The following is an 18023-nucleotide window of genomic DNA, read 5'->3' as shown; positions in this document are numbered from 1 at the left end:
TTTGTTTCATACACAAATTAGTAAGAGAAACAAATTCATCGATTTCGTTATTATTGAAATTATTTTTCTCTAGTAATTCCCTGAGGTATTGTAAGGTCTGTGGAATTGGGACACTAGGAAATAAGGAACTAACATCAAAATCAACCAAAATCTCACCTTCTTTAGAGTTTTTTAGAGTTCATACAACATACAAAAACGTGGTTCAGCGAGGTTAAGAATGAACGAAATCTCGACTTTCAGAAAGGACAAAAACCAAAATAAATACATCTCAGTTCCATACCACCAATATACGAGGAACTTTGGAAAGATTTTCAAGAAACTAGGTATGAAGGTGGTTTTTAAAACAAGTCATACACTACAGAGCCTTTTGGGAAGTCCAAAAGACAAGGTCGAGAATTCGTAAAAGTCTGGAATTTACGAAATTGAATGTAACGACTGCGATGCAAAATATTATGGACAGACAAAAAGATCTATTAAAGTAAGATATAAGGAACACATAGCGCACTTAAAATATGGAAGACCTGAAAAACCAGCAGTCGCCCATCATATTTTGCAACAAAACCATTCCATAGACTTCAGTTCATTAAGATTAGTTAGACAAGTTAACAACAACAGGCAACTAGATGCCTATGAGAGTGTAGAAATAAGTAAACACAATAATATTATGAATAACGATGACAGACATATACCAAAGAGCATACTATATAGCTTGTTAAAATAAAATAATGTTGGGTTTACTGATTACTACATAAGGACACGCTGCAAAAATAAATTTGGATGGGGAATATTGTGAAATTAATTTTTATATCGCTGAAAATTGAAACATATATTGTAAAATAATAGATAAGGCAAAACTGTAAAATTAATTTAGGTTGGTATACCTGTATGGGTGATACGCCTGGATGGTTTACCTGTATGGGATACCTATATAGTATAAATAGGTTAGCTCGCATTAGTTTCTAGTTCTAATCTTGCTCTTTGAAGATGATCACTTGGTGATCGAAACATGTGTCGAGGTGTTAAAATAACGATTTGATTTTGGGAAAAAACTCCAGTAATATTCACTACAAAGCATTGTTTAAGCTAAAGCATATTCCTACCTCTCTACTGTACAGGTGCGAGAAGGAAAATATCAGGAGAAACCTTGACGAGGTCTGCGGAATCATGGGAGCAGCATGGTGGCCATTTGATTTTGGTAGATTCCCTTATAAACAGTTATATTATGCCTATCAAATGTATAGTGTCTCTCTCATATATTATGCGACCTCGACCACCTCATTTACCATCGTGGAATCGACAGAACATCTCATCTTAAGATTCAAACATGTGAGACTTTTATTTTTGGAAGCTCTACAATGCGAGAATCCTACACACAGAAAAGAATTTTTCAACAGAACCGTGCGATACCACAATGAAGTTATGAAGTAAGTATTATTTTTGTATAAATCAATCATTGGAAAGCTAGAGCAGCTAAACGTATCCCTCATTGATCAAGTAGATATACTAAGTGACATAGAAAGGTAAACACCCATCCATACTGAAAATATTTCAATAATTTTTGGGAAAGAAAGTTTTTGGCTTTCTACTACTCCATCTCATACAAAAAAATGGATGAGAGAATCTTCCAAAGAAAGGAAGGAAATAATCAATTTGAAAATAAGTAACTCTATACATGGATGTGTAGATCATGCAAAGAAGTAACTTTCAGACACAAACTGAAAGAAAGTCCTCCTGAAACAGCTGCTTTCATATAAACATTGAATTACACGAAAGAAAAAAAATTCTTTCGAAACAAATACTTCTATATGAACACTGAATTATACAGAAGATACTTTTCTCTATTCATTCCCAAAAATTAATCACTCCTGAAAATATAACCCTTTCAAATCATATTTCAATAATGTTTTGCATGTGTATTTATGTAGAAGCCAGTAAAATTTCAGCCGTATCTGAAGCTATATTGGCCAGATTTTTAACTGCTTTTTTGTGTGAGCATTTACCATATCTCCAATTTTTATTCTTATTTGTGTTTCAACTGTTAAAGAGTTTTATTGTAAAGTGTTTTGCATTGTCAACACTATGCCTCAAGTTCGTCGTATTCCTCAACTTAGTGATTTTGAGAAAGAACGAATTGTTGGTTTACGTAAGGCAGGTTTTTTAGTTAGAGAAATTTCAAGAAAAACCAATCGTGGCTGGCTGGCGAATTGTGGCTGGCTCCTTAAATCATTGTGAATTCATTATTATTATCATTATTATTATTATCTTATGAAGCAATACCGGCTATACTGGTCAAGCAAGCATCTATCACTGCCCTGTATACATATCTGCTTGCCCAGTTATGTATTACTTGTTTCTTATGTAAATATGGCGTTAAATATTGATTCATTTCAATTTTACAGCATGGCCATCATTTACAATAACTCTTTTCGAGTATGTGTTTTTATGAACCTATTTTTCTCAGCTATTGTCCTTGGTTGTCTCAGTTATGCAGTGTTTGAGGTAAGATCTACATTATTGGCATAATCAAGAATAATAACTGATTTCCATTTCAGAATTTTTCTCTAGGAGGATTATGTTTGTACATATTATGGGCGACTTCTGTTGCTATAGTGTGTCATAGCGGTCAACGATTGATAAACGAGGTAAGATATTTAACTCTGGAATAATTTGTTCCCACTGGGAACTCTTTTGGGTTCGATACTCAACAGGTAACTTCCAGGTTCGAATGGAACCTGAAGTAGGCATCAAAGTGGTATGTGCGTTGTCGGCGAGGACGAAGGTTATATATCGATATCTCAGCAATGAACGTATAATTAATAAAGATGAATATGAAAGAATTAACACAAAATGGTAACCTGGCACAAATAATTGATGACGCATGTGTAAAGATTTATAGACCGCACTGTGAGTGTATCTCTTATTCTTATTCAAAGAAGAATGCGCGTATCATTATATATACAGGGTGACATATCTGAGCAACCAAATAAAATATAAGAAATCGCTGAAAAACACTTCCATAATAAGGAGAGGGAGACAAAATGGTGTAATAGGTAACTTGTTTTCACCTACCCTTTCGTTCCCAGCCACCCCAACTTCACAGTCTTGAATGGCAACCCTCTACTTGTGATACCTTTTCTAAAAGCTCTTATGAAATGTTCTTCGATGGTATAGTTCAAGTAAACGATATAATATATATATATATATATATATATATATATATATATATATATATATATATATATATATATATATATATTATATATATATATATATATATTTTCGGGTTTCGCTCCGTGTTCTGTGTATTTTCTCCCCATAAGGATTATTTTCACAACGTTTCGGCAAAGTCTCATTTGCCATCTTCTGGTGATGTCTGGTTTTTTTAACTAGACTGATTACTTCGAACTCTGTGTCTCAATTTATAGGGATGGATGTTTCCCTTTACCTGCGTTGCTGCCACTACCTGTGTTTGTTCGACTACCTGTTTTGGTCTTATTACCTGAGCTGCCTCTCCTGTCTCTGTTATTGTACCTGTATTGTCATGTACCGAGTTTTGCCTCTGAAGTTGAGCGGTCTGATTGCTTGTGCGAAGTGATAAAACGGATCTCCATGTTGATGGTAATCTTTGCGCATCATCCCTCTTGTTCATATTATTAGGTCGTTTTTCAATTTCGATTGCCTCTCTGATTGTTCGTGAGTAAAAGTTTTCGTTGCTTGCTAGCATTTTTGTGTTGTCGAAATTGATGTTATGTCCTGTTTGAAGTACGTGTTGGAAGAGAGAAGACGTGGTGACTTTTCCCTTCACTGCTAGTTTGTGTTCATCTTTGCGAATGTTGATTCGTCTGTTGGTCTGGCCGATGTAAGTCCTGTCACAATCATGGCATGGTACTTCATACACTCCTTGTGATTCCAGTGGTATCTGATCCTTGGGATTACGAAGCATGGACCTTATTGTTCGTTCTGGTACGAACGAAGTTGATATGTTATGTCGGTGAAGAATTCTGCTGATTTTATCTGTTGTTCCTGCAATATATGGTAGTGTGGTTGTTATGACCGGTGTATCTCGAGTTTTTTGTTGTTTCCGTGTGGTCTTGGCAGCCGCTTTTATACTTCTTTCTGAGTAGTTATTCATTTGTAGCGTTGTTTCGATGGTGTTCAACTCTTGTTGTCTGTGATCGTTGTCTGCCAGCCTCCTCGAACGTGTAATGAGTGTTCTTGCCACCGCGTGAATTTGTTTTGGGTGGTGGTGTGAATTTGCGTTTAGGTACCTGTTCGTGTGTGTTGGCTTTCGATATACCGTGTGACCTAATGTTCCGTCTGGCTTTTTCATAATCAGTACATCGAGAAATGCGAGCTGGTTGCCTTCTTCAACTTCTTTCGTAAATTTAATGCGTGGATGGATTTCATTCAAATGATTAAAAAACCTGGACAGTTCCTGGTGACCATGAGACCAAATCACGAAGATGTCATCGACATACCTCAGCCAGAGTTTAGGTTTCAAGGGTGACGTTGCTATTGCTTCGGTTTCGATTTCTTCCATAAAGAGATTGGCAACAACGGGTGATAGTGGCGAGCCCATTGGTGCCCCTTCAATTTGTCTGTATCGTTGGTCGTTATAGATGAAGTAAGTGTTTTTGATGCAATGTTCCGCCAATGTGATGATATGCTCTTCCGGTTTGTATTTCTTTTTGAAGTAAGAGTTCGAAGTAATCAGTCTAGTTAAAAAAACCAGACATCACCAGAAGATGGCAAATGAGACTTTGCCGAAACGTTGTGAAAATAATCCTTATGGGGAGAAAATACACAGAACACGGAGCGAAACCCGAGAAAACAGCTCATCATACTTTATCCGTGAGAATCTTCGAGTTAACATTTTAAACCTTTACGGGGAGAAGGTATTCCAACAAACAAGAACATTTGAGAAACTTCGAACAAAGAGGTCCAGGCTTCTCTGCCAACTCACGTTCCTTCGACGCTGTAGAGACCAAAAAATCATTCCAAACTGCGTAAAAATAAATTATCACCTCAAGACCCAGGCCACAGAAAACATCATGAGAAGAACAAGTTTTGCACTCTTACGAGCCAACATCCATGACGCCAGAAGACAACTAAACGAAACAGACACACAACGGCTTAGACTACACACAACTTTAAGCAACATAATTCATCCACTAATATGGGATAAGATTGACACACTAGCGGAATTCCGAGCGGAAAATGACTTCGATATCACAACAGAGAAACAGAAGGACAAGTTCAACCGTCTCAGTCTGACACAAACAAGGAAAAACAACATACCAAAGATTGAGGCCACCAGAGTGGTTTACAACTATTCGAGCCAGCACCTAGATGAGGCATCCACTGAGGCGCTAGCTAAAGGTTTCAACTTCGCGGTCGCACCAGGCCGCATACCGGTTGAAAATATAATTAGCAATGTAGAATCAGCCCTGAATAGAATAGACGACAAGGAGACGCAAGAGTCAATTAGACAGGACATTGCACACGTACTCAAAAATGCAAAACCGCCGACCAGAAATATACCCCATAAAGAATACCAAGCACTGAAAAATCTACGAGAGAATGAGGATATCATCATCCTACCAGCAGACAAAGGCAATGCAACAGTAGTGTTAAACACCATAGATTATGAATCCAAAATGATGAAACTACTAGAGGATCCAGCCTACAAGAAAATAGTTAGAGATCCAACTACCTATCTAGAGAAAACCACAAAAACTGCCATCAATAATTCTCCTATCGACGACGAAATCAAAAGACATCTGATTCCAAGAGAGAAATCATCCAAGTGCCCTAAACTTTATGGACTCCCCAAAGTCCACAAGGAAGGGGCACCACTCAGGCCAATCGTGAGCTCGGTAGGTTCGCCAGTGCATCAATTAGCGAAACACGTTGCTCATGTACTTCAACCACATGCGGAAAAGGTCGATTCATATGTGCGCAATGCCGACCACCTCATAGACATATTGAAAACACAAACCGTTAGTCCGGACGACATCCTTGTCAGCTTTGACGTAACCTCGTTATTTACCCAGGTACCCACCGGAGAGGCACTAGAAATAATCAAAAAGAAATACAAACCGGAAGAGCATATCATCACATTGGCGGAACATTGCATCAAAAACACTTACTTCATCTATAACGACCAACGATACAGACAAATTGAAGGGGCACCAATGGGCTCGCCACTATCACCCGTTGTTGCCAATCTCTTTATGGAAGAAATCGAAACCGAAGCAATAGCAACGTCACCCTTGAAACCTAAACTCTGGCTGAGGTATGTCGATGACATCTTCGTGATTTGGTCTCAAAAATTATTGAAATATTTTCAGTATGGATGGGTGTTTACCTTTCTATGTCACTTAGTATATCTACTTGATCAATGAGGGATACGTTTAGCTGCTCTAGCTTTCCAATGATTGATTTATACAAAAATAATACTTACTTCATAACTTCATTGTGGTATCGCACGGTTCTGTTGAAAAATTCTTTTCTGTGTGTAGGATTCTCGTATTGTAGAGCTTCCAAAAATAAAAGTCTCACATGTTTGAATCTTAAGATGAGATGTTCTGTCGATTCCACGATGGTAAATGAGGTGGTCGAGGTCACATAATATATGAGAGAGACACTATACATTTGATAGGCATAATATAACTGTTTATAAGGGAATCTACCAAAATCAAATGGCCACCATGCTGCTCCCATGATTCCGCAGACCTCGTCAAGGTTTCTCCTGATATTTTCCTTCTCGCACCTGTACAGTAGAGAGGTAGGAATATGCTTTAGCTTAAACAATACATTTCAGTATTAGTGTATTTCAAATTATTTCCAAACAGCGTAACTAACCGGAAACCATCAATCAACAGGAAAAGTACACTGAAAACAGTAAATAAATTAATAAAACATAATAGATAGGAACATAGGAACAGTTTTAAATTACAAATTTATAAGAAAAAAGTTAGTTAACACTGATACAAGAATTTGTTATTTGAAAAATAATTAGAACACTCAGTACATGATTTAGGTGCAACTAAAGAGTAGCCAATCAGATGAATGAATTGGAAAGGAGGTGAACATGAAGAATATTTAATTCAAAATTATACAAATTGAAAACAGAATGTAAAGAAAGGTGATAAAAGTTAATCATTATTATTATTATTGTATATTGGGTAACATAGTTCATAAATATAAGCAGTGAAAATAGTGAAAAGTACGGAAATTCAAAAATTTCAAAAAATATTGCCATCGAAAAAGGAGAGTTGTTGTGTAACCATGGGAGAATCAATAAAAGAGAAAAAAAGTGTGTTTGGGAAGGAGCTACACACAAATTTTTTGAAGAGCCCAATAAATTGATATACCAGTCCTATTTTGCAACCAATCAACATACATCCTTGATAAAAAAAGGGAAAAAAACGTACCTACATTAAAAAAAGGAAGGATACTGGAAAGGAAAGAATTTCTGAATTTTTTGAAAAATTCCATTTCCACTTCAAAAGGAGCCATCCCTGGAAGCTGAGCTTATATAAGGTATTGATCATCCTCAATTTAAATTACAAAGCCTTAAGCGGAATCCAATTTGAATGATATTTGAAGAATTCCAATCTCGAAGTCAGAAATTCATGTTTCCATTCACATCAGACTTTCAAGTGCGCAAAACGTATATTATTGAACTTTCTTGCACTCACTAAATTAATAATTTGATAAATATAAGAACTCTAACTGCTTGAACGTGTAATAAATATCGAAATTTATTTCATGAGTTCAAAGGTTTAACGACATGATAAAATTAAAACATGCGTCTGGTATACCTCTTATTCGAGACAGAGAAAATATCAAAATAACCTTTGCAGTGACATCTATATGTCAGTAGCAGGCTCACGACATTAGAAATATCGGATACCAGACGGGAATTCTTGCCAACTTATTCGCTGAACATGTAGATGACGTTGAGAGTACCAGTTTCGAATTCAATTTCAGACTTTCTGATTGGTGGGAATTTTTATAAGATTATTTGAATTACATCCCCAAACAGAGTTAAGGTGGAAAATTCTTTGGGAAAAATTTGAGGCAGTCGTGCACGGACCCCAGGGTCGTATGGGGCAGTTGGCCCCTTTGGGAGGTTGCTGAGAAAGCTATTCTAGGGACTGAGGTGCTAGGTGTTTTAGAAAACTGGGTCGCGAGGGAATTCCAGTAGTGGCTAGCTGACTTGAGGTAAAGAGTCGGGAGCGTACGAACTCAGAAGTAGGTCGGTTGGACTTCCTACGAAGTTCTGAGTGAATTCTGAAGGTACTGATATACGAGGTAGTACCGGGCACCGTTTTGCGAGGTGTTTCGGAATTGATAAATATTCGCGGTTTAGTTGAATTGAGTAAAGGGAGTCGTGCGCGGAGAATTGTCTAGTTCAGTTGAATTTCCTACAAAGTTTTGAAATTCTTGAGGAAGCTTTGACCTCAGAAATAGGTCGGTTGGACTTCCTACAGAGTTGTGAAATTATTGAGAGAATTCACGAAGTGATGGGGTGTTGATTATTATTCGCGGTCTGATTCAATTTAACTGATTTAGAGTTCCTGGTGAGAGTTTGGGACAGTTTTTGGGAAAGAGTGGCTTTTGTTGAAGACTTCAGGAGAGTCCATCTACGTCAATTTGGTGAGCGTATTTAAAAACAATTCTGATATACAGGGTGTAACTAAATAAGTGTAAAACATTCAAGGAGGTGATTCCTTATCGAAAAAAATAGGATCTTTCATATGAAGAAATTTCATTTCAGAGTCCCTTGTTAAGATACAGCCCCTTAAATGGGGTACATAAAATTTGTATAACAATTTTTTTCACAAGCACTAAAAAAGTTACAATATTGAAATTAACCTGACGTTTTTTACTACCAAAAAGACACTTAGCCAGACATTTATTTGGTTTACCCCATGGTTGTAAGGGGTGGAAAACGCAACCCCAAAATGTATTTCCAATGTAACTTTTCGTCTCATCATTTGTTTACCAGTTCGCAGCAAAAAATTATTTTAGGAACGATACATCGTCATAAATGCGAAAATACGAAACTAATCTAGTAGGTCGCTATTAGCGATAGTGACAATTGAATTGGTATGACGCTGTCAGTATGTGAATTTTAGAAATTGAATTAATACTAGTTGTGTGTTGTAGATCTGTTCTTAATTTGTTACTTTAATAATTCACTTGTTACTAAAATGGCATACACAAATGAGGAAATTGTTGATATGCATTACGTTTACGGTCTGTCGTAAAGAAATGGGTTAGAAGCTTCTAGAAGATATGCTGAAATGTATCCACAACGGCAGCATCCTTCACATAAAATATTTGCTCGACTTCATCAACGACTACGAAAATATGGTTCATTCGATAAAAGAACGCAGGATTGTGGTCGCCATCGAGAAGTATGAACACCACAACTTGAGGAAGCCTTCCTAATTTGATTGAAAAACAACTTACTACCAGTACTAGAAAGATTGATTTCCAGCTAAATGTTGATCATATGACGGTTACCGCGAGACTTTCCGAACCGTCTTGAATTTTGCAATTGGATGCTGGAAATGCTTAGAAGAAATTGTGACTTTCTGAAGACGATAGAATTCACAGACGAATGTAGTTTTTCTCGGGACAAGATTATTAATTTTCATAATTACCACATATGGGCTGATGAAAACCTTCACGCTATTGTCGAAACCAACCATCAAGAACAGTTTTCTCGTAACGTGTGGCTCGCTCGGAGTTATTGGGGATGATTTAATTGGGCCTCATTTTCTACCTCCTCGATTAAATGGTGAGGCATACGTTCAATTTTTAAGAGAAGTGCATCCAGTACTGCTGGAAGGGATATGTTTTTCATGCATGATGGGACTCCCGCCCATTTTAGTCAAGTAGCACGTCAGCATTTAACTGAAACATATGCAAATCAATGGATAGGTCGAGGAAGACCACAGAACTGGCCCGCTCGATCCCCGGATCCCAGTCCTCTCGATTTCTCTATTTGGGGCCATTTACAGCATTTGGTTTATCGTACTCCTGTTCGCGATGTAGAGGACTTAAGAAACCGCATCATCGATGCGTGCAGGGTAATCAGAGAGACTCCAGGAATATTTGAGCGAATATGTGGCTCAATGTGGCGACGTCTAGAAGCATGCGTAATGTGTGAAGGTAGACATATTGAACATTTACTATTATTTCTACATGTTGTGTGTTTTGTTATTGATGAATTAGTTTTGTTTATTATCCTTAAATCGTTTAATGCAGGGTCTAACTACAAAATAACAATAAATCCAGTTCGCATTTAGGACGATGTATCTCTGTAGTTGTTCGTAAAATAATTTTTTGCTGCGAACTGGTTTATTTTGGGCAAAAAACCCAAGAGACATTTTTTGTTTAAAATGAAACAGGCTATCGGAAATAAATGTTTAAATGGTAAACAAATAATAAGACAAAAAGTTACATTGGAAATAAATTTTAGGGGTTGCGTTTTCCACCCCGTACAACCATAGAGTAAACCAAATAAAATACTGGCTAAGCGTCTTTTTGGTAGTAAAAAACGTCAGGTTAATTTCAATATTGTAACTTTTTCAAAATTTGTTATACAAATTTTATGTACCCCATTTAAGGGGCTGCATCTTAACAAGGGATGCTCCAATGAAGTTTCTTTATATGAAAGATCCTATCTTTTTTTCGATGAGGTATCACCTCCTTAAATGTTTTACACTTATTCAGTTACACCCTGTATATTGTATATTTTCAAATTGGCACCAAGGGTATTTTTGAAAATTTATTATATAGCTTTTATTAGGTTATAACATTTTCCTATGTTATACAGGGAGGAGCGATTAAGTGGGTCTCTTAATAGTTTCTCAGAGTTGTATTTCATTTTGTTTTTATAGCAGATCTAGTAGAATTCAGGCAATGCATACCTATGCCCTGAGTGATGTTATTTCAATTTTCAGAGGAATAATCCTGTCATTTTGTTTCAGTGGTTTATTCATATTTTTCACATGGTTATAATTATATATTTCTTTTCATTTCATATTGCACACAGTTTAAATAATGTCCAGTAAAACATATATAAGAGAATAGTTTCAATATTATTTTGTGTAGGTTAAACTCCACTATTAATTTTGTTAATTTTATTTTATCAATTGTTAATCCGATTAATAAAGTTGGTTTGTGAAAACTCTGCTAAAATTATTTCATTTCCTCAAACCCCTAAAAGACCACGCATTTAAGACGTGGCCAAATCCAGTCACTGAGGATATAATTGGTGATATAACCAAGCCATTGCTCGACGAAGATAGAAATGTAAAAATTTCAACAGTTGACCAAATCGCCCACTAATTCTCAATCCGTGTGATCAGGACGGATTTCAAACTTTTTCTGATCTGGTGACAGCAACTCTCGCACTACCAAACTAAATTAAAAAATAAATACCTTCGGCTGAACGATCCTATATACATGGGGGTGTATTTTTCTGGTGCGAGTATAACTGTATATAGTAGTATATAGAGATCGCCAATTCAAACACAACGGTCACATTAATTACAACCACCAATTGAATAAAACCAACGATGTAGTATCTGCTGTGAGCACTTCATCCGTATTTGATTATGTCTATTTAAATGTATACGAAACGTCAGACGTTGAAACCTGCAGCCCCCGGCCTGCAGTTATTTATGACCGTGAAAGTTTACATCCACTCATGAAACAATTGTGTGGAATTTCTCTCTAGTTGTCAATGTGAGCTTGATTTTTTCAGAGCACTGGAATTGGTGAAACTATATACAACGCGAAGTGGTACAATTTTGAAAATAATTTACAGAAGGAACTCTTGATGGTTATGATGCGGAGTGAAAAGCCAGTATATCTTGAAGCTGGACCCTTTGGAAACATGACGCATGGAGTGTTAATGACGGTAAGTATTCGCACAGATAATTTCCCATGATTATTTTGAATAAATAAGAGTTTGCAATCTGACTTTGAAACAATAAGATATATTCTCATGAGTTGTCTGAATGAAGAGCGTTATTTTGTATACCCATTTAGTACCAAAAATCCCAGTAGATGAACAATATATGTACGAACGCACCTCAAGGTCGTGCATCGTAGGTTAGTGTTTTGGAGAGACTTCAGTGAGTGGAAGAGAGAAACGTGTGACGTAATCGTTGCAGAGAAGGATGGAATGAGTATCGGAGAGATTCAAAGTGCCTCACCCCTCGGGCCTTCTTAGGCCTTCACCCCAGAGCCCCTTGTCGCGCATCAGTCACGTGGTCCTAGTGATCATCGGCAGCTGAGTGAAATTTAATTAAAAAAATTTCTCGATATGAGATTTGAACCCAGGACGTCGGCGTGATAGACATTGTACATTGCCTCGACACCAACGTAAGATGTTGGAAACGATTACGAATGGTCGATACTTAGAGCGGTTATTTTGTCGGGAACGAAATTGGCTCATTCATTTTACTTGTAGAATGTTAGAGAAATTGTAACGTCATTTCCTTGGAGAAGATAGGAAAATATACTTAGATTTGGGAAGAATTAATGTTTCGGATAGAGGTGAATGTTTGTAAGAGTGAGAGACACGTGTAACGTAATCGACGCAAAGAGAGATGGAGATGGCGTATATGGCACAAAAAATTAAGTACTGACGAAAAACGATTGTCACAATAACCAAGACTGAAATTCGAACATGCATGATATTCAGCTCATTTATACAAAATAGGAATCGTTGATTCAAACAAATGTGCTACATGTAACGACGATTATTGATGCAGAATGCTTGTTCACTCTTGTTCACTCGTGCTCGCTTTTTTGTGAATACCCACCTTGAACATTGCCGTTTAAAAAAAATGTACATTCGTCACTAAAAGAAATATTGTGGAGATAGGTAGGATGCCTTTCAATGGTTTCCGTCATGATTTCGCAGAATTCTGTTCTTCGACCAGGGTCATCTTCAGTTGATTGATGTATCATTTTAATTTTGTATAGATGATACCTATTCCTCTTCAAAAGTCTCCACACAGTAGAAGGAGACACCTCACAAACATTCGCGACGGAATAAGTAGACTGTTCAGGATTTACTACCATCTCACCAATTATTTGCATTTGCAAATAATAAATATTTGTAGAGATATTGACGTGACTGTGTACGAAAATGTTCGGCGTGAAATATCGGATAGGCTGTTCATACGTCAAGAAATTCAAGGCAACCATTTCGAGCATCTTCGGAACTGACCTCAAGCTTATTACCTCATATTATCCAGCTGAATGTCAATGTACTCAGGCAATTATTGAAAGTTTCGCCATTTTGTAGTAGTTGAAGATATTGACATTATATTCTAGGGTTGTGAAGCATTTGTCGGGAGCTTCAAAAAGATGTGTCACAAGACCCCCCTTTCCATTTATTTTTTTTTCCCAGACGGCGCCCAGTCGCCATCTTGAAAGTTTCTTCTGTCAATTTCACTTCAAAATAAATTATTCATGCATTAATTTCATTATCCCAAATTTCATTTTTTGAGTTAGCCCGTTCAAAAAATAAAAGGGGGGGGGACATTAAAGAAATGCACTGTATATCTAATAATTAGAAAAGTTATATTCAATCTACGGATAAAATTTACCAAATGTCTTTCAGAAAGCACATTTCCGTCAGTTAGATCAGACATTTGTATGACAATATGTAGGTACTTTATTTTGTTTCAGATACAGCAAACTTCTTATTCCTATCTGAGTCTACTTAGAGGAACGAGTGGCAGAGAGTAGGTGAATGAGCTTTTCCTATAATAAAACTACACAAATGGATAGCGGCTTCACTTCGTTAGATGACTTTTTCCTATACTTGAACTGCATAAAGGAATGGCGCATCCACTTCATTGAATGGATAAAACATCAAATTATTGTAATAGGATAATTGAAAATTATCCCTTTATGAAATTTGATAATGCCACGTTTGTAATATTAGGTTGTTTCAAAAGCTTTGTCCGTTTTAATATCATGTGTTTTGGTAGCTCCATATCTCAATAAATATTTAGTTTACTGTGTCGTGTTTTTTGTCTCCTTCCGCTTCGCGTCGGGAGACAACACAACGTCGAGCTAAAATCTAATACTTTTTTCCCTTGTATAATAAATAACTATTGTTAGTGCATGTTTAGTTTTAGGGAATGCACAATTTTTTATCAAGAATAGCATTTTGTCGAAAAACCCTTAATAAACAAGTTTTCCATATGGTGCATACTTTAGGGATGACACTGTATTCTGATTCATTTTTTTCTTCAAATTAGATTTTTTTACTCTTTTCAGCTTCTTACTTTATGATGTCGTCCAATTTTTCTCTACGAATTCAAATTGAACCTAAGCGCTGCCGACACAGCCCGAAAAATTAACCAGGCATTTGGCAATGATAGTGTTAATGAACGCACTGTTCGTTATTGGTTTGGAAAACTTTGTTGCGTAGATTTTAGTCTTGATGCCCAGCCCCGAAGTGGTCTGTTTACTGTTATCCAGAACAAGGATTTGTGGATCCTGCGACTGACCCATCACAAACGGTGTGTTAGATGGCGGAAGAACTGGGCGTCAACAATCATGCGGTTTTTGATGGTTTAAAAACGTATTGGAAAGGTGTAACGATCAACAGAAATTGTCACGTTTCGAGATCTGTTTTTCTTTGCTTTTGCGCAACCAGAACAATTCTTTTATAGATCGGATCGCAACATGTGATGAAAAACTAGATCCTTTACGACAACAGCAGACATTCAGAACAGTGCTTGGACACCGATGAGCCACCCAAGCATTTTCCAAAAGTTGAAACCCATCAAAAAACGACCGTGGTTACTGCTTAGTAGGCTGTCTTACCACGTGATCCGCCCGACTTTCCGGGGACCTTCAACCGCTCTTAGGATGAGATTCTCATCCAACGCGGACAATGCTGTTGTATCGAAGGATTCGACGTAGTTATAATAAACGGTCGGAAATTGATATTGTGTTTAGTTCATTTTAGTTTATTCGCTGTTGTTATTATTAGACTACCATCTTCTCAAGCACTTCGATAACTTTCTCACCGGTAGAACCTTCGCCAATCAGGACCAGGCAATAACAAAAACGGCCCTCGTCGACTTCATCGAGTCCTGAGTACACAATTTTTATGCTGACGGCATTGTTCGACTCGTGTTACGGTGTGCACTGATCTATTTCAGGTTAATGTAGACTCTCAAAAACGGACAAAACTTTTGAAATAACATAATATTTGTAAAATCTTCACAATATTGATTCACCACTAGAATATTCATAAGTACCACGAAATGTTAAATCAAAAAAATGTCACTCGAATTCTAATATATTTCACTAATTCTAATATAGAAATGAAACCTGAAATATTGTAATAATGGCATACAACCCCTTCCTTCTTAAAGAAACACAACCTTCCACATTCAGTCCAGAAGTGAAATATCTATTTTTCAAACGTTCCTTCTACAGAGGAACTTGTGATCCAATACCAGGCAGCGTTGTTTCGACCCACCAGTGGTGCTAGATTTAACCACTGAACTGTCCCAAAAAGAACAAGCCTGAAAGGCTACTAAAAAGCTATGTATGGGATCGATACAGGACTCAATCCTCGAATAGCAAAGATAAATCAGGCTCCCCAAGGGGATCAGTTGCAAACTCAGGCTTCGACATCGACCGCTAACGAGATTCGTCTTCTATCTTTCACTGCCTTGCGGAGATTGAGTTCTCTGTCGATCACATAGATGGCGTGTTCGTAAGGAAGAATGTCATTGCCTTTAGGCAATGACATTCTTCCTTACGAACTGAAAACACTGAAAAAACAACTCACATAGCTTGGTACCCATTCCTATGCATTCACATTTGAGAGCATGAAAGGGATCTTTGTAATCGATTGCAAAATAAAAGTAAGCTCCTCATATTCTTTCTAATAACCCTGGTAGTAAACAAATCTAAAGAAAATAACTTTAAACGTCTTTAGATTTGTTTACTGCCAGTCTTCAAGCATAGCCCACTGACTAATAAGAAAGATTTTACCAACATTTGACAGTATTGCAATGAGCCTGTAGTTGATTATTTTATGTTTATTTCCCTTTTTGAAGATAGCTTTGATATGTGCAATTTTAAGATTATCAGGAAAAATACTTGTCAAAAATGATAAGTTGATTATGTGTGCAATAGGTTCACATATCTCATATGCTACATGTTTCAGTAATTCAGTTGGTATTTTATCTTTACCTACTGCTTTACTATTTTTTAACTTCTGAATAGTATCATAAACTTCTTTTGAATCTGTTGGGAGAAAAAATATGCTTTTATCAAAAGATGGAGGCTCTAAATGCTCTTATTTACACTATTCAAAGTTCTACAGTTATTAATAAAGTGCTGATTCACCTCATTTAGAGCTAGTGTTTTATTAGTTTCATCTGGAGAAATATTTTCCGATACTCACATATGTGTCTTAGTGTCCGAACCAGTAATAGATTTGACCAGATTCCATACTGCTTTGGACTTATTAGTGGACGTTTGCATGTAATTTTTACTAGAGCGTTGTTTTGCTCCTCTAACTACCTTTTTGAAAATATAGCTATATCTTTGGTATATATCATTAGATATGCCATTTTTTTTTATCTGTATAAATGTTGTTTACGTTTGCTTGATGTCTTTATTCCTATGGTAATCCAATCTCTATTTTTCAAGTTGGTGTCTGCTTTACAATATTTTAATGGGATGACTTTATTCATTAGTTGTCTGAGGACTCCATAATGAACAAATGACGCTTTTTGAAAAAAAAAATTATTAGGAGGCAAAGTGAAAAGCTTACTTTTTGAAGTGATATTGCTAGCTATTAGATTTAGAAAAAAAACCGCTAGACTTAAAAAATGTAGCACCACTTTGGCCTCACTGCAGTCACAAAACAGTCTATTTTTGAATGATACAGAACTATTCAGTTGATATAAGCTTTTTAGCCTCCAGCACAATAGAATAGAATATGTTTATTTCATCACATTAACTAAAAAAGTACAATAGTGACAAGTCAAACTGACAAACAAGAATAACAATAATTGAACGATAGTTATTGTTATACATGCTGATTACTTCTAAAACAATTATTATTCAAATATTCGTGGATGGAGAGAAACAGTGCCTTAATAGTGAGTGCTTAACTCTAACCTTGAAACGGTTGTAACTCAGATCGGTAATGTCTGTTGATATTTTATTGTATAAATGTAAGTTAAGTGAATTTCGAGCTGATAGATCCAGTCTAGAAAATTGAGGCCTCAGCTGTGCACCTCTTCGAGTAGAGTAATTATGAAAGTCAGCATTTGTAAGGTATTTAGTATTCATTTACGGAATGTCCATTACAGTATTATTGTGAATCTCTAAAATGTTATAAAGTATGAAAATACATGGCAAGGGTAGAATTTTGAGTTTTTGAAATAGAGGACGACAGTGTTCTCTGTAAGAAACATTGGCTATGATCCGGATTGTTTTTTTTTGCATACGAAAAGCTTCAATTGCATGTGAAGACCGACCCCATGAAAGTATGCCATATGTTAGGTGGCTGTTAAGAAGAGAAAAGTATGTCTGTAATACCATACTTTGACGAAGACACATTTTCAGCTGTCTTAGTAGGAACAGTTGTGTAGAAAGTTTTTTACACAGACATGTGCTTCCCAATTTAACATGTCATCAATTTTAAACCCCAATAAATCTACATGTTTCTTCTTCGTTAGTTGTCTATTTGATGATATTATCATTTTCTGTGTTTTAGCCCTGTTTAGTTTGAGATAATTTGAAGTAAACCAAGTTTCAGCATCATTATCTGTTCTAGAACATAGGTCCATTAAGTCGTTAACATTTGAGTCTCCTTCTACTGTTGATACATCATCTGCATAGCAAAAAGATAAGCTTGGGAGTAAGGAATTAAAAATATCATTAATATATACCACAAAAAGCGTTCCTCCCAGTATAGACCCTTGTGGTACACCGTGCAA

At 36.4% G+C, this 18023-nt stretch overlaps 1 protein-coding gene across 1 annotated transcript in view; it reads left to right on the top strand.

The window, feature by feature from the left end:
- LOC111518079 (odorant receptor 4) overlaps positions 1 to 15801 on the top strand; it is a 37838-nt gene extending 22037 nt beyond the window's left edge. Inside the window, exons 3-7 of the mRNA XM_074175787.1 lie at positions 1116 to 1424; positions 2400 to 2499; positions 2553 to 2642; positions 11789 to 11944; positions 13729 to 15801. Coding sequence (XP_074031888.1) covers positions 1116 to 1424; positions 2400 to 2499; positions 2553 to 2642; positions 11789 to 11944; positions 13729 to 13788 — 715 coding nt within the window. The 3' untranslated portion in view covers positions 13789 to 15801. The remainder of the gene's footprint in view (positions 1 to 1115; positions 1425 to 2399; positions 2500 to 2552; positions 2643 to 11788; positions 11945 to 13728) is intronic.
- The last annotated feature ends 2222 nt before the right edge of the window (positions 15802 to 18023 follow it).

The sequence above is a fragment of the Leptinotarsa decemlineata genome, unplaced genomic scaffold, assembly GCF_025532065.1.
Source record: "Leptinotarsa decemlineata unplaced genomic scaffold, Ldec_3_MD MMD2_tig00001064_RagTag_RagTag, whole genome shotgun sequence".
In the NCBI taxonomy this organism is placed as follows: domain Eukaryota; kingdom Metazoa; phylum Arthropoda; class Insecta; order Coleoptera; family Chrysomelidae; genus Leptinotarsa; species Leptinotarsa decemlineata.
This window is presented reverse-complemented; position numbering and strand designations above follow the sequence as displayed.